A 26,886-nucleotide genomic window follows, 5' to 3' on the forward strand; every position below is an offset into this window, starting at 1 on the left:
GACAATTTGTTTATCACTTGCAATAAAAAAAAAATAATACAAAAAACACTAATTTGAAGTAACATCATCATTATCATCACATGCATGTGTTACACAATGCAGCTACAACGTAGCTAGAGCTCTAAATTGTGTGGTGAACAGTACCCAATATACTAGTATTTGAACTGCAATTTTTCAATCTGCTTAAATGTATTCGGTTTCAGTACCCTTTAAATCAGAGGTCTCTACATCGTACTTAAAGGGACTATATAGTTCTGGTTCAGATGGGAATTCTGATTTCAACTTTTACAAGATAATTAGCACTTCTTTTATGAAATATTTAAATAGCATACAATTCTAAGAGGAATTCAAAGTTCACATGACAAAAATCCGTTTTGAAATGGCTGAGATACATGTATCCAGAAACGTGGTGTCCTAACAAAAGGTGGGTCACATTTTTTATTAGGACCACTTAATTTTACTTTGTATTTGTTTGTTTTTGGTATCTCAGTCATTTCAAATTGAATCTCCAGCAAATAAACTTTGAATTCCTCTAGTCTTTGAATTGTATGCTCTTTAATAATTCATATAATTGGTGTCCATTCATCTCGTAAAATGTTGAAAACTGAATCCCCATTTCTACAAAACTATACCATCCCTTTAATGCTGATTTTCATTGTGTATTTTGCCATCTCCCCCTCCCCCTTTCTGAAAATTGTTCAGTCAAGTACATGTATTGTTTCAAGTGTCTATAACTCAAAAGTAGCTGCAAAGTTGGGATGCTTTCTTCAGGATGATTGACCATTTGTGTACTGAGAGACCTTCCCAGCTGGCTACATGCATTCACATGCAATATGTATGAGGATGTCCCATACGTAACGCATTTGTCCCTTACGTAACATTATTTCATTGCCTAATAAAAAATATTTCTTTAACTATTTTTTCTTCTTTCTATGGTATTTAACTTCTCTAAACAATAAATGAGAACTTTCCAAAATGGCATTCAAATAACCTTAGAAATTTCAGAAAAAAACCTAAAAAAATGACCTCAATTGTTATGTATGGGACATCTCATGATAGGACACGAGCTAATTTGCATAATCATTTGCATAATCCCTAAATTTTCGTACCAAGTTAAACTAATGAACTTCTTATGTCCACATATTAATCAAATATCATTTGCTTTCCTTTGAATAAATGTGAATATTTATAAATGTCCTTTACGTAACACTGTGTTTCACATTTATGCAAATGAGCCCTTGAAATTTGCATAAATTTACATAATATCATTTTTTCCTTTTTACATAATATCATTTTTTCCTTCATGGAAACCAAAACTTCAACTCATAAGCTTCAAAATGATACCAAACATGTCAATATTGAGCGAAGATGAAATTTTGCCTTCTGAGGGGACCTTATCTTGGACTTGCCCATGAAAATTATACAAAAATACTGTGGATTCAGTTATCTCCCTCAGTCTTTGAGCACTTGGCTTGAAATTTTGTACTACATGTATGTGACTGCTAAAGTACGTAGATGTGCAAACTTGTCATTGTTAAACAATGCGTTGCCATGGTAACATTTTTTTTCCTAAAAAGCATTTGAAAATGTTGTGGCTTTAGCTTTCTCCCGCAGTCTTGTAGCATTTAGCTTGAATTTTGGCACATATGTGACCACTATGGTACATAGATGAGCAAACTTAATCTTTCGTCATTGTTGAACAATGCATTGCAATGGTAACAGCATTTTCTCACTAAAAAGAATACAAAAGTATTGTGGATTTAGTTACAAGATTAACTCCTTCAGTCTGTGAGCATATGGCTTGAAATTTGGCACATGTGACGGCTATGGTACGTAGATGTGCAAACTCCATCTTTCGTCATTGTCCAACAATGCGTTGCCATGGTATCAGCATATCCTGAATGAAAATCGCACAACCGCAATAGTATGTAGATCCTCTAAATACTTGTTACAGACTACCAGTACTGTAAATATGATCATGCATTCTGTCTGAGAGAAAATCAATTTTGAAATGATGTAAATCTTGTGTGTTGGGAATATGCTAATATTAAGGAATTTACAGCAGTGTTCAGAACAATGTCAAGGTCAAAAGATCTGGAGATAATTTGAAATATTATTTGTAGCTTAAAAAAAGAATAGGAATGGAACAAGATTAGCAGTTTTCAGCTTAAAGTCACCTTGAGCACTGAAATGGCACACAACTAAAATTGATGGAAACACAGACCCCGTTTACAGTGCGGGGCTGGGCCGAGCCGCGGCCGAGCCCAGCCTCCATTGCGAATCAGGGCCCCGCAATTTTGTCCGTTTACACTGCCGGGCTCGGCCACGCTTCTGATTCAAACCTTTCAATATTTTGTCGTAGTGGCGCTCTGCTTGTAAACAAATGCAATTTGGTATTGTCTGGTTTTCAGACCCTTTGCCAACTGAATTCCATGGTGACGAAGTCGCCGTTCGGGCAAAGGCCTTTGCCGAAGGAAAAAATCCTTTGCAGGACAAAACCACCTTAAACTATACTAGTTTTCGACGTTGAGGGGGTTAATATCCTGAATAGCGAAATAGTACATGCAGAGGGTTTGGAAGCCAGACAAAAATTGGCCGCGCATTTGGCCCAGTTTGCGTTTACACAGAGAAAAGGCCGGGCTCCACCTCCAGAGCATGGCCAAATGGGAGGCCAATTTTGGCCTCGCATTTGGCCTTTTGCGCGTTTACACTGAAATGAAGGTGGGCTTGGCCGTGGCTCGGCAGCGGCCGAGCCTCGCACTGTAAACGGGGTCACAGTTTGACACCATTATGGCTACGGAAAATTGACCAATTTACTGGGTTGTTTTTTTTCTTTGTAGTTTCCAGCTGCATTTTCAAGGTCATTGCCAATAAGACAGAACAATTTGTGATGTATATCCTTTTGGTACTAATTACAGACTATCATTACACCAGATACCATTGTGTCTTGGCACTTCATCTCTGATTTATCGCAATTTGAAATGTGCTAAAAAACCCACGTGTCAATTTACATTGATTTTTTGGTGTTTACGACCATTTTCAAATGCATTAAAAAGCTATTAAACATTCTGGTTACTAAAGTTCTTTTGTAAGCTATGAAAATATAGGTAAATGTCTATCATTAAATAAAAATTGGTGTCGTTCCTCGATGGGACGAGTGGTGATTTGTGACCTTTAACTTGGCAACTTTTTGAAAAAATCCAACTTTGAGGGCGCCCTACAAGAAAACGAAGCATACTTTGTGGCTGATATTTGGTAGGTATGTAGAGTAAGTTAGAGTCTTTAAATGTGTATAATATTGGATTCTAAGCTGATTCAATTTTGAAGTTATCAGCTTCCAAACATGCACCCAAAAACATTAACTTTGATGCGTAACACCATTTTCGGTGACCTCTTGTGCAATAAAGGATTGTCAGATTGGCACCATAATATATTGTGCATGTTAGGATCATAAAGTTCTTCCAATTTTAACAGAAAATGAGCAATGTATCTCATCTAACTTGGCTGCAGCAGTCAATCATAGCAAATTTTATTTAAATTCAGTTGTTCGGCCGCGCATTGGTTGCTAAGTGAGGCCGTATCTTTTAGCTACCGTTTGACCTTTGGCCAAAATATTTCAGAATCTTCTGTCAGACGTTTGGGGACACATTTGGTGCGAGTTTGAAGAAAATTGAAGGGGGTTGGGTTACAAATTGTCTGAAAATTGGTTGATTTGATGTGGATTGACCCAGATGCATAAACGTAAACTAGGTATTATGCATTACTACACAATGATTCTGTAGCAAAAGATTTTGGCTAGGGGTCTATAAAGGTCAAGTGAAAATGTTAAAACATCACAATTTTCTCAAAAATTTTGAAAATAACTCAAAATGCTGTCATGAGAATAGGTGTTACTACTTGGTTATTATTTGAAGAATTGTGGGTCATTGGGTCAAAGAACAAGGATCAAAGGTCATTTAGCCATCCTCCAAATGAAACCTAGTTCAAGGAAAGTGAACACTTAACATATTTGTGACAAGACGTGTCAATTTAATTTTTTACCACTTATGTGAAACTGTTGTGTCACATTGTCAAGTTGTATTGTAGACCCATTTGGAGAACCATGCAATATGATGGATGCATACCAGTCGCCATAGCGACATTCTAGTTGTATCCTGAAATTGTTAATACTATTAACCCGTTAAAGATGAGCCCCGAGAATACTCAGGCTAGTATCTATGGGAAATGCGTGTTATAGCAAAATCAGTCCATCCTCAATGGGTTGATATAGCATACAATATTGTGAAAAGATTTTAAGATGAAGGTCAAAAGGCTGCATTTTGACTGAGAATGCCATGTTCTGGATGTAAATTTGGCTTGGAAAGTTGTGGAAATGTGAATTTCCAATGATGGAAATATGTCAGCCAAGGATTTTGGAATGCAGAGGGGATAGAGGTCAGTCATGAAGATCAAAGGTAAAGGGACTTCATCTAAGTATTAAGCAAGGGTCAATATAGAAATTGTGTGAGAAGGTAGAGGCATCCCTGTCAATCGATTTATTTCAGAATCACTTATGTTTGCAAGTTGTAAGTTATTATTTTCTAGGTCCAAAAAGGCATAAATATCATATAAAAGGCATTTACATTTTGTAGCAAAAAAATAAAACACCAACAACAACATACAAAACAAAACAAAAACAGAAAGTGTCAGTCAAGGACCAGTGATAAATGGCAAGAAGTGTGCATTATTGACCAGAGATAAATACGTAGGGTCCTGTTGCACATCCATGTTAGTAGCAGAACTTCTCTGTTCTGTGTTCTGTCCCTCCATTAACGAGAGTGAGGAAATTGTATTTGGGAAGAGAATCTATAGATACTTTTGATATCGGTTACCAATGAATTATTGCTGTTCACTGGAATGGGTCAACATCTTTATATTGTACCATGCATTCAACAAAAAATGTGTCAAGCCCCCTGCAGTTTGACATCACATGCTGCCAACCTTTTTCTATTTCCCATTCTGATTCAGGCACCACAGACAGGCTTTCAGGAGAAGACAGTCTGCTGTGGACTTTGTGTAGCTGGGAATATCAGTATGTCAATTCGCACTGACCGCAAAGGATACTGTCCAGGTAAGGTACTCCCACAGGTTGTGTACGTGGACTACAGTTATATGTACTTTTGCTGCCATTACTAGCCTCAAGAGGACCATTTTGACTCACCCACATAGCAGGAAGCGAGACATACAACGTAGGTGTCACTTTTCTGTTGTCAGCATCATCTACAGTTTGGTGTAATGTGTGAATTTTCCACAGCTTTGAGCTACGACCACCAAACTCACACCATAGGTATGTGTACCCTAAAAATGCCTGTCAACTTTGAATATGGGTGCAGTCCAACAGGGTCATAGGTCAAAAGGTCAATGAACTCTACTGTCAGTATTGTGATGTACTCTCAATAACTTACACAGATTTGAGCTATGACCACCAAACTCACACCACAGGAATATAACCTAAAGATGGAGGTCAGGTTCAGATATGGGTGCTGTTCAACAAGGTCAGAGGTCAAATGGTCAATGAACTTTATCCGATAAGCATTGTACACATGGTATTGTGGTGTGCTCTTAACCCATTGACGTATGGCCTCTTAGTAAATTTTTAATTAGGTTCCTATCTGTGAAGTTGGCAGTGAACTTAGGCGCGATCTACACTGCAGCGCAATCTACACGCGAAGAGCATTCATACATCATTGAAAAACTGACTGTGTCATTCCCACTAGGCAGGAGGTTTGATGCATGTACACCCATGCAAATGTGCACTTAGATGGTCTTTAAGTGTAGTCATGCTGTAAGTTTTGTACTGGGTGTCAACTCTGTAATTGTACAGTAAACTAAACTTACTCTGTTTCCAATTCGACAAGTGCACAAACTTGGTATTAAAGGGATCGTACAGTTTTGGTTGAGACCTAATTTCAGGTTTCTAAAATTTTTTGGTGAGATAACGAGAAACCTCTTATGAAATATGAAAGAGCATGTAATTCTGTGAGGAATTCAATGCTTATTTGATGAAAATTGGTTTTGAAATGGCTGAGATATCAAAAGAGCAATTCTGATAAAGTGTGGGACCCACACTTTATTACGATCACTTTGTTTTACTTTGTTTTTGGATATTTCAGTCATTCCAAACCCGATTTTCATCAAATAAACTTTGAATTCCTCTTAAAATAGTATGCTCTGTACTATTTCACAAGTGTTTTCTTGGTATCTCGCAAAAAGTAAAAAGCCCAATTCTCATCTCCACCAATACTGTACCATCTCTTTAACGTCATTGCCCTCATGACATCACATACTATAAAGCAACACAAGGGGCGTGGGTATTAATAATCATCAGTGATAATTCTAGTTCTTCTTAATCAAAGCAATCATATGTGTACTCCTCAAGACAATTCCCCTTTGCATAATTTCATTTGCTGTAAAACAATGTATGTTACAGACTACTCTTCAAAATATTGACTGCTGTCCTGAGAAACATTGTACATAATGCATGTTCCATTATGCCAACAAACTCCACAGTATACTAGTCTATACAATCTTGTTGACTCAATCAATAACTTGAAATATGAATTTAAAAAAAGAAACAGCAAAGAGGACAAAATGTTTGACTTAAAAACAAATCACAGAATCATACTTTGAATTACTCTAAAGCATGCCAAAATTACATTTGAAACTTAAAGTAATATGTGGGGGAAACCTGCAAAAAAAAAACCACCAAACAAACAAAATACAAAACAAATGCTTGTGGCGGTAGGTCATCAGAAAAACTGTCGGCACACACACACAACAGAGAAATGAAAGGGGAAGAAATGAGAAATACAGGAAAGAGAAAAACTTCAACTTAATACAGCTACAGCTGTATCAATCTCCTTGGAAACTTTTCTCCAATGATTATTCAAAAATTTAGTGTTGATTGCATTTCTGTTGCGTGATTTTCGCGTCTGTAACTGGCTGTATTTCAGCAATGGTACACACGACGTTCGCACGTACATTGTGAGAACTTCACACAAACTGCGCAAGAATTTTATTTTTTTTTTTACTTCATTGTAGGAATACATTTAGTAAAAGCTTCTCCGAATGTTGGATTTTGCCTTTCGCATCCTTCGCAAATCGTTTGTGTGCTCCGCAAAATCAGCCCTTAAGGGGGTATCTCACTGAGTGGCGAATGTTTGCGAGCATAGCTAATTCTTGGGAATTTTAGGTTTTCAAAAGGGTTCGTTAACAATTGCAATCATATTTGGAAACAGTTGTCTTTGTCATTAACGGTTTTTCTTGTAAAGAAATTTTGAACATGTTCAAAATGTCTTTGCGACAAGAAAAACTGTTTACAACAATGAAAACTGTGTGCGAACTTGATCGCAATTGTTTACGAATTTGATACCAAATTGTGTTAACAAACCCTGAATTTGCTATAATTTGCTACTCTCGCAAACATTCACCGCTCAGTGAGATACTTTACGGGGGTATCTCACAAAGCGGTGAATTTTTGCGAATGTAGCGAATTCTAGGGAATTTTAGGTTTTCGACAGGGTTCGTTAACAGTTGCAATCAAAGTCGTAAACAATTGCAATCAAAATCGCAAAGTTTTCATTGTCATAAATGTTTGTTTTTCTGTTGCAAAGAAATTTTGAACATGTTTAGATTCTTTTCTTGCCACAAGAAAAACTGGTTACGAAACAAATGTTTCAGTAGTGACAAATACGGGCCTAATTCAAGGTCAACTCGTTTTAAGCTAAGCCCTTTTTTTTTTTTTTAGGCATAAACGTATGTTTACACAGAAGATTGGAAAAATATAAAATAGAAGCAACTATTCCTAAACATTCACAATCTTTGGTACATACAGCTGCCAACCTTTGGAAGCACAAATTCTTATTTTTCCATCAGTATTAAGATTTTTTCAATCTCTCTTATTTTGCTATTTTAAAACCTAAAATAAACCCAACGACGTATGAGGCCTAGGGGCTCTAAACAAAAATTAGGACACACGCCAAAGTATACAATGTACTCAAGCTGGTCACCAACAAGACGATGAAGATTCCAAACTACACAATGTTCAGCGTTAATTGATTGCTTACACGCAATAAATATGTACTAGTGCATGGAAACTTCCACTGCCTCACAGGGGAGGGGGGATACATGTACTTTTATCTTCTGAAGAGCGCTTTGTGTGAGCGAATGCAAAACTTTGTTGGGTGTTTTCAATTATTGTTTACCATTAAAAATAAACATGCGTTGTCTTCAGGCTTTTTCATCTAATTTGTTGGATTTTAAACATCATTTTCGTAATATTCAAGTTTCTTTTTCCCTGACTGAAATCAGAAAGTCTGCCATAACGATGATTGCTAAATGCCACTCTGTGTGTGGATATGACAATGTGCAAAACACATGGTTTCACTTTCAAGTTCAAAGGAATGCACCATATACTTCTGGCTTGTTTGAGGTTACTGCACGTTCGATGGATCGAATGCGCCGTAGCTGTGTTTAATGGCTTGGTAACAGTAAACAGTTTTACGTTTTTTGATACAAAGAAATCATGTCTTTTATGAGTAAAAAACAACAACAACAACAAAACAAAACAAAACAAAAAATGAACGAATGCTGATAGCCATATCATCTGAGTATAGTATTTTAGTGGAGCTTCAGTTCATAGGTGAAGTTCCTTCAAATTTTGAAAAGTAAAAGTTTTGATGAGTGTGAAATTGTCATGATTTTGCTGTCTAACCAGATAGTGGCTGCATTACATACTCGATCATAGTGAAATTGTCTCGGCATACGAGACCTTTCATATATTTCTGTGATTCAATTTTTAATTGACTGATTAATCAATCCCTTTCTTTATTTCATTGAACGTTTAAAATACTCTATCAAGTACACTGTAATCAACTGTTCGATGTTTCTACTATGGGCCAAAAGAAAGGCTGTAGAATCATGATGTGTTGCTTAGCATCATGATCTTTTGCAATGATTCCTTTAACTCAACTCACGAGCTACAATTTTTGTAGTTCTTCGATCTATATTCCAGGCTGTTTATAACTAGAAGGAATTCCAGTGCGGGCATTCTTTCGTCTGGCACCTGTTTTTGTGGAAATTTCCACAAGTGTGTGTGTGTGTGTGTGGGGGGGGGGGGGTGTCGAGTTTCCTGTAAGAGACTGCATACACAATCTCTTCGCTTTCGTGGTTTTCCCCCCTTATTCTTTGCTAGTAATGAACATATATTTAACTTTAGGAAGGTTGCTAGCACGTGGTTCTTTTTGAGGTGCATGTAATTTCTTTCATCATTCATGGGAGGGGAAAGAAGAGTAAAAGAGGGAGAAATGAAATAAGACGAAGGACAGGTATGCTCAGCAAGCTGTCTTTTCCACCAGCATCAGTAATTATCATCACCATCACTCAGATCATTTGGCCCCTTTCCTGTTAACATTCAGAAACACGACCACCATAATCACTCGAAAATAAACAAATCACAAAGTACCAACAACCTCCCCGACAACAACACAAACACTACAGAAGATCACACAGCACACTGAAGTGGCTGGGATCAAACTTCCTTCAAAATACTGCATCAAAGCGGAGAAATAGCGGTTCCGAAAATGCATGTACAGTGCGAGACACTTGACAGAATTACTTTCAAATACTTCGAAATATAAAGGGAAGGAATAAAGAGACATTAAACAAAAGAAATAGTACCAAACGAGGTATGAGAAATGATGGAAATAAAACAATACGTATGCCTTAGCCGAAGTTTGCAGCACAGAACGCCACACGAAAAAAATAAACAAAGTCGAAACTTGGTATGACGCAATCCTTGGGACGAAGACAATTTGTTCTTTGCAATCTTTACATCAGTAGTACATGAACAATACACACACAAAAAAAAAATGAATTCATTGGGACCGGAGGAATTAGCTTCAGGTGTTTTGTTATATCAGATCTCCTTAGGCCTGTATCGAGTTTCACAGAACACAGGAAACAAAGTTTGAACACTTTTCACCTGCTCATCGTCAAACAAAATATGCAACACATGAACAGAAACTCGCCCCTTAATTGAAGAAAAATGATGCAATAACATCGTAAAGAACACACAATACTCTAAAAGTCAGTTCGTACTTGGGAGGCAAGGGAATAAGCGGATGAAGAAGCAAAGAAGAGAGAAAGAAAAGCAGACATTGGACAGTGGGACGCCTTCTACCGTACCCCAACTCAAAATAATGAATATGTGGCTGGAAGCTACATACAGTGTGTAGCTAGGTGGCTCCCCAGCCACACGCGACTTATATGGATATACAATTTTACGACGGCGATCAATGTATACATCCCAGGCCAGGGATTCAAGCGCACAAAGCTTTGTTCGCTTGTAGCAATTGCGTGTGCACACACTTTTCTATTCAGCACTTGTCTACTGACAGACAGTACAGTCTGAACGATCGACACTAAAGCAATATGTTGGCTAGCCACACGGACTAGTAACTTATAAATTTGACGATTTTTAGCTAGTCCGACATGATTTTGGGTGGCCAATGGCCAGCAGACCATCGCCAATTTCGAACCCTGATATCCTTCAGTGAATTTCTCCAGGATTTTAATATGTTGTACATAGCTGATACTTTCGGCAATCTGAAGTGTGCTGTCCGTTTTTTCATTGAATGTAGGGATGACATCAAAAAACTTGGTTTAGGTTGAAACTTTGCTTCGATGTCGAGAGATATTTCTTTCTTTCTGAAACTTCCTTCGCTATAGCTCAAGAAAAACATGCTATATAACCCCCATATTTTGCTCATGTTAAGTCCATGTCTCGTACATTATTTCATAAGATAACAACTACATGTACTTCATCAGACACCATCTTGGCTTTGTAAATTTAATAGGTCATACAAATGTAATAGGTTATACAACTGTTATACATGTATATGTTTCATCCTGTATCTTTGACTTAGTAAATGTTTGTATGTGTCCTTGACTATCTTTCCCATGTTTTGCACATGTAAAGGCCATGTTGCAAGAATCATTTCACAAACTAACAACTTTGTTCTTAGATGCCATCTTGGACGTGCAAATGAGGTTCAAAGGTACAACATTTTCATTTTGCATCTTTGTTAGTATATATATATATGCTCATTTTGCATCTTTGTTAGTAATATATATATATATATGTATGCTCTATCAAATCTTAAATTCTGTAGGCACGATGACAGGTATGATTCCCTTTTCAGTGATGAGAATCTCAAAATCCCACGGCCATTCTCCCCCAATCACGGATGTAACAGATATGATAAGGTCATCTGAATTGAAGTCAGGGCTCGAAACATATTACTGGATTAATTGGATCACCTAATTTGTTGTAATAAATTAGTTTTGGCAGATTTGGAAGTTATCGCGTACATCAGGGGGTATATATTTCATGAAGCGTGCTTTATTTTTTTCTGACAAACTGTTATAAGATACTGAAATCCTTGCATCTGACTGATGAGAGCAAAACACTGTTACTGTCATTGCATTATCATTTGTGCAGGAGAGTCAATTGCGATATCTGCAGAGTTCCAAAACGGATCAGCACGGCGCATCAAGCCTCGGGCGACTCTGTACCAACGCACCACTTTCTTTGCAGATGGCAAGTCAAGATCAGTTCGTAATGCTGTTGCTGCTCTTCAGGGAACCACAATACGAGGGCGACGGACAGAAAACTGGAATAACAAACTCCTCAAGATTCCACCTATCACACCCACTCTGACCAACTGTGGCATCATAAAGCTAGAGTATTTCCTGACGGTGAGATGGAGGTGTCATGTATGATTCAAAAAGTCATTATACCCCCACACACACAAAGTGTATAAGGGGATATACAGTCAACCTCGCGTAAGTCGACATAATCTGGACTGAGAAAAACACGTTGACTTGCGCGAAAGTCGACTTACGCGTAAGTCGACATTTTGTTGACTTTCCCATATACAGAGTGAGATCACGATGCGGATTGCTACCCAAATCTTTCTCCTTTTGCCGCCAAAACATACCTACTGACATTAACAACAATTAATTCATGCATAAATCTCGCACGGATTAGTAACGACAACGCACAATTCCCAAGTCTCTAGAGAGATTTTGAGAGAGCGGGCTTGGAAACCTGGGCCCGTTTCTAGACACTGTACGTTTTAGATTTGATTTGAAAAATCAAATGCATACTCCCCAAATTGTATGCAACTTTGCAATTTAAATTCAAATGCGTTGCTGCGAAGATATGCGTGTGAATTCGTATGAGATAACTTTTCAGTGCCGACTGAGTTGAAATATGATGTGTGATTTTTCTTCCCTAAGTCGCCATATTTGTTTTGCTTAAATTTCTATATATTGCCATACTCTGAAAATGAATTGTTCTCGCGCTCCGATTCGCAACATTACCGCTCTGTACGGCGCGGGCCAGTCTGAAATAAAAAGAAGAAGAAAAAGTTTGTTAATCCGAAAACGACATCTTTCGAATTACTAACCTTCGTAAAAACAATTCTCTTCCCAACGTCGGACTAATTTAACTTTGGTCTGAGATTTAAACTTTCGGCATAGCAAATTGTAACAGTAGTTTGCTACTATATTTTCATTGACATTTCGTGAAGCAGCATGCGTTTCGGTAGTTTCACACGTGTAAATGTTGCGATGTCTTTCCCCTGCTAGTGCAGACTAAGTTCGGTCAAGGCGAAAGTTCCGTTACGAAATAAAAAATAATGCAAGTCTTCTCTGCAATGCTCTTGCGTTTAAACACAGAGTTGCGTGTGATTTGATGGACTTGCATTGGATTTTTAAAATTGCGTTTAAACGCAATTGAGTTGTAAAAAAAAAAGTTCCCTAAAATTTTCTAGTTTCGTATATGATTATCAAACGCAAGTCTTTTCAGCGTTCCGTGTGATATAATGGACTTGCAAATTGTATTTGATTTTCAGAGTTGCGTTTAATTTTTGATTTTGCGTACGAAATAAAAAATAATGCAAGACTTTTGAACAATAATGCATCTCCGTAGATGTTAAGAGATGCTTTTAGACGCAGCTTCTAGTATCTTACGAAAACCGCAAGTCTTCTCTGCAATGCTCTTGCGTTTGAATACAGCGTTGCGCGTGATTTGATGGACTTCATTTGATTTTTAGAGTTGCGTTTAAACGCAATTGAGTTTCAGGTTCGTACAACTATTTTCTAGTTTCATATTCATGATTATCAAACGCAAGCCTTTTCAGCAACGCACTTGCGTTTATGTGCAATGTTGCACGTGATTTGATACATCTGCATTTGATTTTTAGTTGCATTTAATTACATGTAGTTGCATTTTAATTAATTTTCTAAAACTGGGCCCAGGTTTCTAATACCGCTTCGGAATAATCAACGTAAGAATATTCGGATAATATTTTATGTTCTGATAATGATTCTCTACTAGAACCTATAGGTTTACAAACTTTGTGCATTTTGAGAATAACGAGAAGGAGAAAAAGGGGAGCGTGAACTACTTTCGGTACCACATGTAATTCTCAAATGTACTAGTAAATGAGTGTATGCCCTTTCTATTCTGGCGTACAAGACAATGGACGCATGACGCGAACGCTACCGCGCCGTACACTAGCAATTACCGAGTAGAAATGCTGCGAATCAGAGCGGGAAAACAATTCATTTTCAGAGAATGGTGATAATATTTTGAGCGAAAAAAATTATGTCGACTTAGACGAGGGAATTAACACATGTTTTAGCTCAGTTGGCACTCAAAAACCAGGTCGACTTACGCGAGTTGTCGACTTATAAAATGTCGACTAAGACGAAGAAATTTTCAAGGAATAACAAAGGCAAAAATCGGGACTTTTTTATCGTGTCGACTTAAGCGAGTTGTCGACTTATGCGATGTCGACTTAAGCGAGGTCTACTGTACTTGTATACAATGTGACCCGCGACAATGGTTTCAGGCAAAAGTCACAGAGTAAATTCCCTCCTAAGCGAGGTACAAAGATTTTGACCATTATTTTTGTCGATTTGCTGGGTTTTTTTTTCAGAAATAGAATCTTAGATATGTTTTTTATATCTACGCTAAATTTCATGGTATAAGATTAAGTTTTTACTATCGAAAATGGAATTTTAAAAACCCTATGTTGGATCGCACTCGTCAGTTTCGATCTACAGTCAACCTCGCATACCTCGACGTCGGATAAGCCGAATATCACTTACAATTTGTACGTCAGGGGCAAAATGAAAGTCCTGATTGTTCCTATGGAGTTTCCGTATATTAAAATTCGCAGAGTTCGAAAAAAGTAACTCGAAGTTCAGTTACCTCGAAGGGAAATATAATGTCCCGATCTTAATTAACTTATTGTTTTTCCCAGCTTGTTGCTCGTATCGAAATTGCAAACATCATTCAGCATCTCCGATTAAGCGCGTGGACAGCGAAGACATGTCACAAATCTTTTCACACTCCACTTTAAATATTCTGAGACCAGAACAATCGTCCGCCTAAAGAAATACCCGGTACACAGCTGACAAGAAAAATCCCCAACACCTACCTACACACGTACATGGTATGCACATAGCACCCATGCCAATGGAGTGCTCATGATAGCACTATGCTCTGCCCCATCATCTTCTTATCCTTAACCACTGTGTTCAGATTTTTGATCGTGATAGTCATACCGTGCACGTAGATCTCTTAACCGTCCTGGCGCACCTGCTTAGGTGTTGACAGTTATATCTTTGGCATTAATCACGCTCCACTGTCCAAACATCAATCTCCTGCGTAGTGCCTTTTTTATATATATATTTTTATACCCCTGCCAAACGAAGTTTGAAGGGGGTATATAGGAATCAGCGGACGGTCGGGCGGTCGGGCGGATGGTCGGGCGGTCGGTCGGGCGGTCGGTCGGGCGGTCGGTCCGTTGCAAATCTTGCGTCGCGAACTACTTCCTCAGTTTTCAACCGATTCCCATAAAACTTGGCACAGATGTGTGCCTTGGGTTGTAGATGTGCAAGACGTATTTTTTGACAGTACCCAAAAGTACGTTGCCATGGTAACGGCATATTATGGGCAAAAATGGGTACATATCTTGCGTCGCGAACTCCTCCCACAGTTTTTGATCAATTTTTATGAAATTAGGTACAGATGTTCATCTGTTAATTATGTTAATGTGCAAGACACATATTTCCGCAGTGGCAAAAAGTGCGTTGCCATGGTAACGGCATGTTATTGGTAAAATATAGGGCAAAATGCTTCATGGCAAAACTGCTTCATCAGTGTTCTTCCAATTCTCATGGAATTCATATTGAATGTTTGTCTTAGGATATAGGTCAGCATGACACATTTCTTGACAGTGACAAAAAGTATGTTGCCATGGTAACAGCTCACATATTATGAGCCAAAATGATGGAAAATTTTGTGTTGCAAACTACTTCCTCAGTTTTTGCCCAATTTCCATGAAACTTGGTACAGATGTGTGCCTTTGGTTGTAGATGTGCAAGACGCATTTTTTGACAGTACCCGAAAGTACGTTGCCATGGTAACGGCATATTAATGGCAGAAGATCAAGGAAAGATCTTGCGGATTTAACTACTTCCTCAGTTTTTTGACCAAAGCTTATGAAATGTGGCACACACCTTGATCTTGGTGGGAAGATGTGGAAGACATATTTTTCGGACGTGTCGGAAGCTGCGTTGCCATGGTAATGGCATATAAATGGCAGAAGATCAAGGAAAGATCTTGCGGATTGAACTACTTCCTCTGTATTCGACTGAAGCTCATGAAATGTGGCACACACATTGGTCTTGGTGGGAAGACGTGCAAGACATATTTTTTGGACGTGTCGGAAGCTGCGTTGCCATGGTAACGGCATATTAATGGCGGAAGATCAAGGAAAGATCTTGTGGATTGAACTACTTCCTCAGTTTTTGACAAAAGCTTATGAAATGTGGCACACACAATAGTCTTGGTGGGAAGATGTGCAAGACATATTTTTCGGACGTGTCGGAAGCTGCGTTGCCATGGTAACGGCATATAAATGGCAGAAGATCAAGGAAAGATCTTGCGGATTGAACTACTTCCTCTGTATTCGACTGAAGCTCATGAAATGTGGCACACACATAGGTCTTGGTGGGAAGACGTGCAAGACATATTTTTTGGACGTGTCGGAAGCTGCCTTGCCATGGTAACGGCATATTAATGGCGGAAGATCAAGGAAAGATCTTGTGGATTGAACTACTTCCTCAGTTTTTGACAAAAGCTTATGAAATGTGGCACACACAATAGTCTTGGTGGGAAGATGTGCAAGACATATTTTTCGGACGTGTCGGAAGCTGCATTGCCATGGTAACGGCATTTAAATGGCAGAAGATCAAGGAAAGATCATTCCTTGGGTAAGACTGTCGTCACGGGGCGGGGGTATTAATCACCTTCAGTGATATTTCTAGTTTTGCCTTTCACAAAGTTTGTTTCATTTATTCTTCCCCGAGAACGCAAGCACTGAAACTTTTTTTTTCCAAGCAATGCGATTTTGAAAATAGTGTGGTATATGATCTGGAAGTATAGGCCGAGCATAATAAAGAATAGAATAGACAGGGCTCCATACTAACATTTATCGGGCCAGCAGTATCACTGATTTTTATTTTTTTGTGGCCGAAAGTAAAATCTGGTGACACACACACAAAAAAAATCAAGAAAAACATTAGAAAAACTAAATTGGTCCTACTAAACATAGAAAAATTAATATTACGCATTATTGAAGTGATACAGATGCCCATGTCTAAAACAAATGAATAGAAAATTCAATCATCTTATTCTGTGTTTTAAAATTTAGCAAATAGGCGTAGAGATTATTATAAAAGTTGATGCCTATATATTTAGGTCAAAACTTACGTTTGAAATGAGAAAGTGGGAGCATTTGCTGACATTTCTTAGCATCCGACATTTGGTTTAGCATTGTAAAGAGCCGAAAGTTACCGTTATTCATTTCTTATTGTAAAAGCAATCATCCAACATTTATTAGTATGTTAGCACCTTACAGAGCCGAATATTACCGTTAATCATTTTCAAATGTAAAAGCAAACAACCGACATTCATTTTAGCATCTTACGGAGCTGAATGCTGTCTTTATCCATTTCCAAACGTGAAAGCAAACATCCACTATTTGTTTTAGCATCTAACTGAGCCGATTAATACCGTTAATCATTTCCAAATGTAAAAGAAACAATCTTTTATTTATTTCTGCATCGTACGGAGCAGAATATTACCGTTATTCATTTCAAACATCCAACATTTATTTTATTATCGTACGGAGTCGAATTTTACTGTTTTTCATTTTTGAAAGTCAAGGCAGACATCAGACATCATTTTACCACCAAACGTAGCTGAATGTTACTGTTATTCATTTCGAAATGTAATAGCAAATATCCAATATTTTTAGCATTGTATGGGGCAGAATGTTACTACAGTGCACTCCCGTTACAACGAACACGGTTATAACGAAGTAAAACTTCTGGTCCCAAAATTATCGCCATTAAAATCTATGGTACAAAATTCGCTTATAACGAACACGGTTATAGCGAAATTTTCGTTATAACGAAAAGTCTTTTCCGAGCACCACTGACAAAGAAAAACAAAAGAAATGTGCTCCGTTATAACGAAATGTGGATCGCTTTCGAAAATACGTAGCGGAACAAGGCATTTACAGCGTCTCTGCATGGGCGAACGCGTCACATTACTGTGTGTTCGCTTGGTGTGTCACGCACAGTTTCCGAGGGGAACTTGCGTATATTGTAATTTATAAAATGGGTTCAAGAACGTAGCCAATAGGAAGGGCTGAAATGAGTCACGTGGGCTTTGATTACTTTAGTACCATTGCACTGCAGTACCAGTGCGCACTCAATCAGTTGTTACAAGTGCGACGCGCGCTACTATACGCGCTGTCAATCCTGTAAACAACTTCCAGTTCGGGCTGCCGGCCGGCCTTTCTTGCGTGCATAACATATATATTATGTGGCGTACGTATACTGTACTCTTATACGTACAGTACTTATGTGCGGGATTTCTGAGAGCGACGTGCTTGACTCGACTCTCTCGAGTGAGTGCTACATGTAGCTGACTGGTATTGACCCACAAAGGTACGTGAAAAATGCTGTTAGTTTTCGACCCATTTTATAAAACAAATGATGCGCAGGATTATTTCATGGCGTTAGTGGAGATGCAGCTCACTCTCGGGTATTTACAGTGTAGTGCAACATGCACTCGGCTTCGCCTCGTGCATGTTTCACAATTGTAAATACCCTCGAGTGCGCTATACGCCTCCACTAACGCACTCTATCCTGTGCATCATTTGTATAACAATAATCTGAAATGGATTAACTATTTGTTTTATTGTTCACATAGCTTTCCAGTGTATGACAAGTATTCAACAAACAGGATTTCACATATGTGTGGCTTCCTTGTTTTCGTTATATATTGTCTTTGTTCGAAAGAAAACTGCCGGTCCCGAGCATTTCATTATAACGGGAGTGCACTGTACTATTCACTTCCAAACATGCCAAACGTAAAAGCAATCATTCGACATGTATTTCAGCATCTTCCGGAGCTGAATGTTATTGCCATTTACTTTCGAACGTAAAAGCAAACATCCGGCATTTAATTTATCATCGTACGGAGTTGAATATTATTGTTATTCATATCAGAACATCAAAGCAAACATTCGACATTTATTTTAGCATCTTCCGGAGCTAAATGTTATTGCAATTTACTTTCGAACATAAAAGCAAACATCCAGCATTTATTTTATCATCGTAAGGAGTTGAATATTATTGTTACTCATCTCCGAACGTCAAAGTAAACATCAAACATTAATTTTACTATTGAACGCAGCTGAATATTACTGTTATTCATTTCGAAATTTAAAAGCAAACATCAGACAGTTATTTTAGCATCGTATGGAGCAGAATATTACTGCTATTCACTTCCGAACATAAAAGCGATCATCTGACATCTATCTTAGGATCTTCCGGAGCTGAATGTTATTGCTATTTCCTTTCGAAAGTATAAGGAAACATCCGACATTTATTTAACCATCGTACGGAGTTGAATATTATTGTTTTTCATTTCCGAACGTCAAAGCAAATATTCGACATTTATTTCAGCGTCTTCCAGAGCTGAATGTTATCCTTATTCATTTCCGAACGCAAAATCAAATATCTGACATTAGTTTTAGCACCATACGGAGCTGAGTCTTATCGTTACTTATTTCCAAAAGTATGAGCAAACATCCGACATTTATTTTAGTATCATACCGAGTCGAATATTACCGTTATTCATTTCCAAAATTAAAAGCAAACATCTGACTTTTATTTTAGCATCTTACGGAGCCGATTGTTACCTCTGTTCATTTTCAAAAGTAAAGGCAAACGTCCGACTTTTTTTTTTGGTGGCGCGATTGGGCCACCAAAATCTTATTTCTGAAATTTTGATTTCAATTCCGATTTTCATTCAATTCATTCATATAAAAGTTGATTCAATACCAATTGACAAGCATGCAAACAATCAATAGGCACTCTTAACAGATACCATGTTGAACATCGATAAACGTCGGATAAGTCGGAGAAAATTCGATGTACGCGTACCTCGAAGTTCGCGTACGTCGAACCATTTTCTTGAGTCCCGACGAATTCGAGGTATCCGAGGTTGACTGTACTTTCGAACGCTGCGTCAATATGCACAGTATTGCATCACATATCGTGCAACATGCAATCAGAAGCTCACCTGTCAATTGCAGCAAATGACATATGACAACTTACAATATTCTCGAAACTGTGTGCTTATAGTATTAAAGGACAAGTTCACCTTCATAGGCATGTAGGTTGGGTGAATGCAGCAGTATTAGTAGAACACATCAGTGAGAGTTTGAGGAAAATTGGACAATCTGTTCAAAAGTTATTAATTTTTGAAGTTTCTGTTTCTGCTCACTCAAGGCTGGATGAGAAGACTACTATGCTTGTGATGTCACATGTGTACAACAATATAAAGAAAGAATAAAGAAAATTCAACATTTTTTTCACTTTTCTCGCATAACAAAAGAACAGGGGAATAATATTACCCTTAAGATACACATGTATGTCAGTAACAAGTCAAAGAAATGTGCACTTTATTGTCCCCGCCGAACGAGTTGGAGCAGGGGACTATGAAACGGGCTCCGTACGTGTGTGTGTCTGTGTGTCCGTCCGTCCGTCCGTCCGTCCGTCCGTCTGTGCGTCCGTGTGTGATCAAAATGTTAAATTTGCTACTTCTCTGTCATTTATGAGCCAATTTTGATTCTGTTTGCTTTATATGATAGCACTACATGGGAGCTTTGAAACTTCTACACAGAATTTCAGTTGTGACCTTTGACCTTGACCTTTGACCTATATTGTACATTTTGCTTCAAAATGCTACTCCTTCGCCATTTCGAACCCGATTTTGATTCCGTTTGCTTTATGTGATGGCACCAGGTGAGGGCTTCAAAACTTCACAGAATTTTTACCTTTGACTTCTTTGACCTTTGACCTTGATTTTTGACCTATATTGTACATTGGCTACAAAATGCTACTCCACCATTTCTAACCCGATTTCGATTCCGTTTGCTTTATGTGATGGCACTAGGTGAGGGCTTCAAAACTTGTAGACAGAATTTTGACCTTTGACCTTGATTTTTTACCTATATTGTACATTTTGCTAAAAAATGCTACTCCGCCATTTGTAACCCGATTTCAAGTCCGTTTGCTTTAAGTGATGGCACTAGGTGAGGGCTTCAAAACTTGTACACAGAATTTTGACCTTTGACTTCTTTGACCCCTGACCTTGATTTTTTACCTGTATTGTACATTTTGCTACCATATGCTACTCCTTCGCCATTTCTAACCCGATTTCGATTCCGTTTGCTTTATGTGATGGCACTAGGTGAGGGCTTCAAAACTTCTACACAGAATTTTGACCTTTGACTTCTTTGACCTTTGACCGTGATCTTTTTACCTATATTGTACATTTTGCTACTAAATGCTATTTCTCGCTGGGACATATATTACGCACCGCGTAATTTCTACTTTTCCTTGTTCAAAAAGTGAAGTTTTGTGAAATTGTCTTTGTATTTTCTTTATATCGTATGCATATGACATCATACCCTGTGGTAGTCTTCTCATCCAGCAGTGACTGCACAGATACTTTAACAGTTCATATCTTTCGAACAGATTGTCCGATTTTCCCAAACTTTCCCTGATGTGTTCTGCTAATATTGTTGCATTCACTCAATCCACATGTACATGAAGGTGGACTTGTCCTTTAAGAATGAAAACAGGTTCATTCAAAGGACAGTAGAGGAGAGGAAATGAGCTGTCATAAATGACCAATATTCAAATACTAAACGTCAAATTGCACCAACCTTTAAAAGTAATCGTGTTTGTTTTTTATTTAATAAACACCACCGCAGAATACAACATATATATGTCTTGAAAAAAACAAAACAACAGGAAGTGTGACTTTGCCAGCTCTAGCAATTTTTCTGCCTTCGTAAGGGTCCCCAAGGATGGAAAAAAACAAAAACAAAAACAAACCAAATATCAACCACAATGAAAATGCAATTTAAGATGTGGATACGAATGTGCCACCCGCTCCTCTTACATGTACACACAGGCATGGCGTGTGCATGCTGTCAGCTCTAAGATCTGTCTTATCTACAACTGACGATAAGTCAGGTTCTGCTATAAGATACACTGTAAATAATGCGCTTAAACACTCCGTGAATTTACTGAACAAAAAATGCAGCTTATGCTATTTATTTTTCAACAAAATCCAGTAACAAAAAATATATTTTTACAACACTTTCCCACAAATAACCCCTAATATAATCTTGTTCATATCTACACAAAAAATTATAGAAACGTTCAGGAGCAAACCAATGAGATAATTATACTAATAAATTTTAGACACTCTAAACAAATCCTATAGACCCCAGGTTTAACCAAATACCTGTGGTTTGCTACTTTACTGTGCGCACGTGTGGTTTCAATGTATACTGTCCGACGGGAATGGGGGGGGGGGGGGAGTGGGTGATGAGATAGTCTGTGAGGTATTGCCAAGGTTGCCAAGATAATCGCAGTGTCGAGGATGTCATCCGGCTGGCGGGAATTGTCGTCGTGTCGACAGAGATGTCACCGTAGGCACCGGAGGACTACTGAGTTAACGGGAACTCTGTCCAGCTAGCGGGAATTGCCCTCACGCTAACCGAGATGCCGTCGAGATAACGGTCATGCTGTCGAGATAATGATGATGCCATCGAGCCCAGCTCGTCGGTGTAGATCTATATGGGAATATTATAACCACCTCTCATGTGACATTATTTATTCACAGGGTAGTATCAATCATGAGCTACAGTTCAATATTTCTTTACACCTAACCAATAATGCTCCTGTATTCTGCCACCATCACTACAGACCTATACGTACATACTACAGAAATAAACCACCGCCATGTATATAATCATATACTCACTTAAAATAAGAACATTACAGGTCATCTCGTATATGAACTGTCTCACAACAACAACTAAAACTGTATTCTATTAACATTATATCCATTTCTCATTTAAATCCTTCAGCAACCAGATTTGTATTCTAACTTATCACCTAACAAACTTCTAACTCCATTCACTTTAACTATAATAATAATAGTAGACATTTATAGAGCCCCTTTTCCACTGGATGCAAAGCGCTATGACATGTCATCCCTGGTCGCCATAGGAGATAAAATATATACAAAATACCAGGTAGTGACAGTATAAGTCCAGTGCACATATAGGGACATCAAAATAAATAAGTCTTCAAGTTTTGTTTGAAATGATCAAGTGTGGGTGAAGATTTGAGAAGAGGAGGGAGCTTATTCCACAGTCTAGGAGCAGAAGAAGAGAAAGCTGCATCTCTGGCTAGTTTTTTCGTGTGTGGTTGAGTAAAGGTAACGAATGATGAAAGACAAGTGCGCCTAGAGTGAGAGTGTCGTACCAGACACTCCCCAATGTACTCTGCTCTATTGTTGACTACTTTGTAGACCAGTAGGAGAAGCTTGAAGGATATTCTTGCTTTTGACTGGCAGCCAGTGGAGTTGATGTATAAGAGGAGTTGCATGAGAACAAGAACGAACATGGTACACTAGTCTAGAGGCAGCATTCTGAAGTCTCTGTAAGCAATCCACATCAGCCTGACTGATTCCGCCAAGAAGAGCATTACAGTAGTCGCGTCGCGATAAGGCCAATGCACGGACTGCTGCGTGACAAGTAGAAGCATCAATAAATTTTCTGATCCTCCACAGATTTCTGATGTAGTAGTTAGCTAACTTACAGATCTGTGAAACATGCATGCTCATCTTTGCATCAGAGGAAAAGATAACTCCAAGATTGCACACATGATCAGATGGAGAGATGAGAGTTGAACCAAGAGCAAGTTTGATGTCCTGTACAAGCTTAAGATGGCGTTGGGAGGCAAGAACAAGAAACTCTGTTTTCTCTTCATTGAGTTTCAGCTTGTTCAGAGTCATCCATTCCTGCACTTAACCCACACATCTGGACAGTGCATTCAGAGTGAGTTTAACACTGGAAGGGTCACTGGGGTCAAACTCAAGATAGATTTGCACGTCATCTGCATACATATGATACTTAACATTTTCAGCACGAAGAAGATTTCCAAGAGGACTGGTATACATGATGAACAATAGGGGCCTGATTACAGAACCCTGTGGAATGCCAACTACTGAAGTACACTCCCTAGACAAGTGACCAGACACACAGACACGACTCCTTCGATTTGTGAGGTAAGAAGCCATCCACTGTGGAGCTGAACCTTTGATACCAAAGGTGTCGTGTAAGCGATCGAGCAGAATTTCATGATCGATTGTATTGAACGCAGCTGACAGGTCAAGCAACACCAGCATAACCCCTTTCCTTTTGTCAATGCTGCGAAGGATATCATCTTGGACTTTGAGGAGGGCTGTCTCGCAGCTATGGTTACTCTTATAGGCCGACTGAAAGGACTCGGAGAGATGAGACTCATCCATGTACTGAACAAGCTGAGATGTGACTACACGTTCGATGATCTTGGATCTGAACTCGATATTGGAAACTGGTGTGTACCATGGTAGTTCTTGAGAATGTCCTTGTCACATGAGGATTTCTTTATCACTGGAATCACAATAGCTTGCTTCAATGAGTCTGGGAAGGTTCCTGTTGATAGAGAGACAAAGGAGCAAGAATCGGAAGATGCTTCTTCAGCAACCATGTAGGTAAAGGATCAAGACAGCAAGTCATATAGAAGGACTCTTCATGATTATCCATGTAAGTTCAATAGCAGTTACCTCAGAAAAATCAAATTTATGTTGAGTTTGTTAGATCTGCGTACATGGGGTTCTAGACAAAGTTGCTGCACTGGTTTACTCAGGTCACAGCTAATATCTTTGACCTTATCAGCAAAGAGGGATGCAAACTGGTTGCTCACATCTGGTGAATCATGAGCTGGTAAAACAGTGTCCTTGCAGTTGAGGAGAGAATTAATGATTCCAAAAGCAGACTTAGGAGTACAGTCTGAAAGCTTTTCCTTAAAGTACTCAGATTTAGCATTGAGGAGAGCCTTCTTGACCTTGTCCTTTGCGTTGTGGTAAGACCTGAAGTTCTCGGGGGATTTCACTTTGCGCCATCTCCTTTTCGCCCTAAGACGTTCCTGACGGGCAGAGGATATATCCTCATTGTACCATTGAGGATGATGTCTGTGTCTGAATGTCCGCACTGTAACTGGAGCATGATGATCAATCGTCACATCAAAGTTAAAGAAGTCAACAAGTTTATCACCATCTCTACAGTCTTCAAGAGAAGCACCCTCATCGAGCAATGTACCAAGATCATTTGAAATATTCTCATGGTTCATATCCTTGTACTCTCTGAAAGTGAGAGTTTGACAAGATACCTGAGGCTTTGGTATGTTTAGATGAAGACAAATAACATAGTGATCAGATTCGTGGTTGTTACAGACCTCAATATCATTCAGAATTGACTCATCTGATCTGGTGATCAAGGGGTCCAAAGTGTGACCGAGTCTATGAGTGGTTTGATTAATGTGCTGGACGAGATTACATGACTCCAAAGCAGAGTTGATTCTACTCACGTCAGCCTGACTTGGACGATCAAAATGAACATTTAGATCCCCACCTATTGCCAACTTTCCTGGTAGCAGATTCAGTTCCTGGACAAAATCCTCAAACTCTGCAATGAATGTGGAAGTTTTAAATCTGTTCTTTGGCGATGGTGGAGGCCTGTAAATGATCACATAGTGCAATGTTCGGGAAATGTTAGACACAATAGCATATTCAAATGTAGAAACATTAAGTGCATGTAAAACATCCTTGTTGTGTACAAGTTTGAGTTCCTTCTTTGCAAGGATACCGATACCACCATGATGCCCTGGATCGATGGTTGCTGAATGAGATACATTGATGAAAGTGTACCCAGGTGGAGACAATTCTCCTGTGACGACTATATGTGACCCGCTACAACAAAATAGTCCTAAAGTCGCGCACGGTAGAAGCCGTGAAAATCGAGTTGAAGTCAGAGCATCAAAATTGGTCAAAACTTACGATTTTCTGAATTTGACATATTATTAGAGTCTGACATGTCTTCTATCATCTGTCGAAATTTTGAAGCAAAATGATGGAAGGAAAGACTAAAAAATAGCGTTTTTCTGGGCCATGTTTTTTTGGCGTTTCAACGAAGCAGAAACTGGTTCGAACATTTGGATTGAGCGCCACACATAGGCTCCGCCCCTAACAACGACCAGAGTGATCTCATTGGTCAGTTTGCTGCTTGCCGCTAACCGAAGCGTGAAGCTCGCACACTGCCCAGTCGACTGGTGCGTGCTGGCGGGGTGCGCTATGCCCAGCCACTTCTCCTGGCCTCCTGGTCACTGATTGGTCGGTGAGGAGACCATCGACGCTGTGTTTGAATGAACATTTCGGGGGTTGCTAGGGCTTACCTTCTATTGTCCGGAGGTGAATACTGACTTGCGTGTCCCTTGATCGTGATTGCGTCGCAAGGAGAACTTTTAGGGCGCTTTTCTCGAAACAGTGATTTCCCAGACGTCTCGACATGCTCTTTTTTAAACATCGATATCTCCGCAGCTGATTATTTTTATAAGATGTGTTATATATCAATTTAAAGCAGAAAGATTAGGGAATTGTGTCATGCAATTTTCAAATAATCGACCTCGCCCGACTTTAGGATCATTTTGTTGTAGTGGGTCACATATCCTCGGCAGGGAGCCACGTCTCAGTGAGAAACAGCACATCTATGTCCTTCTCAAGAACAAAGTCACACACAAAGTGACTCTTATTAAAACAGAGTGAGCATTCCAATATACTACCTTGAGAATATCTACATCAACAGTTTTACAAGCTTGACTGGATGGGCTGACATGTTTGAATTCACGTCTATGCATGTGACAGCCAGCCCGCTTGCCTCTCGCATGGAATATGCCATTTTCTTTCAAGACATTGTAAGCTTCTACAGGAATTGTCCTGCTTGCATGACCTCTTAGAGAAAACAGCTGTGATCTGGTGTACTTGAAAGAGGTAGAAAGTCTTGGCTGAATAGCTCCATTGTTGCAGCAGTCTATTGACTGCAGATCACCACCCTCTATGTGCATGATAGTGTTCCATTTAATCTGGCTTCCACAGAGTTTCCATAGGCCTGTGCTGGAACATGTAGACATACAGAGCATAGACAAGGTAAACCAGGTCAAAATCTTGCTACTAAAATCCAAACAGAACCTGAATTGTATTTTCCTGATACAACCATAGAAAAACACAAT

The 26,886-nt window shown here is 38.8% G+C and overlaps 1 protein-coding gene across 2 annotated transcripts in view; it reads left to right on the forward strand.

The window, feature by feature from the left end:
• LOC139744909 (arrestin domain-containing protein 3-like) overlaps positions 1–26,886 on the forward strand; it is a 160,930-nt gene that overhangs the window by 91,957 nt on the left and 42,087 nt on the right. For both annotated transcript variants that reach the window (XM_071655323.1, XM_071655322.1), the window contains exons 5-6: positions 5,008–5,110; positions 11,540–11,796. In XM_071655323.1, the coding sequence (XP_071511424.1) occupies positions 5,008–5,110; positions 11,540–11,796 (360 nt within the window). The remainder of the gene's footprint in view (positions 1–5,007; positions 5,111–11,539; positions 11,797–26,886) is intronic.

Source organism: Diadema antillarum, unplaced genomic scaffold (assembly GCF_040938485.1).
Source record: "Diadema antillarum isolate AM-2024a unplaced genomic scaffold, OU_Dant_1.0 seq00001218_RagTag, whole genome shotgun sequence".
NCBI lineage: Eukaryota > Metazoa > Echinodermata > Echinoidea > Diadematoida > Diadematidae > Diadema > Diadema antillarum.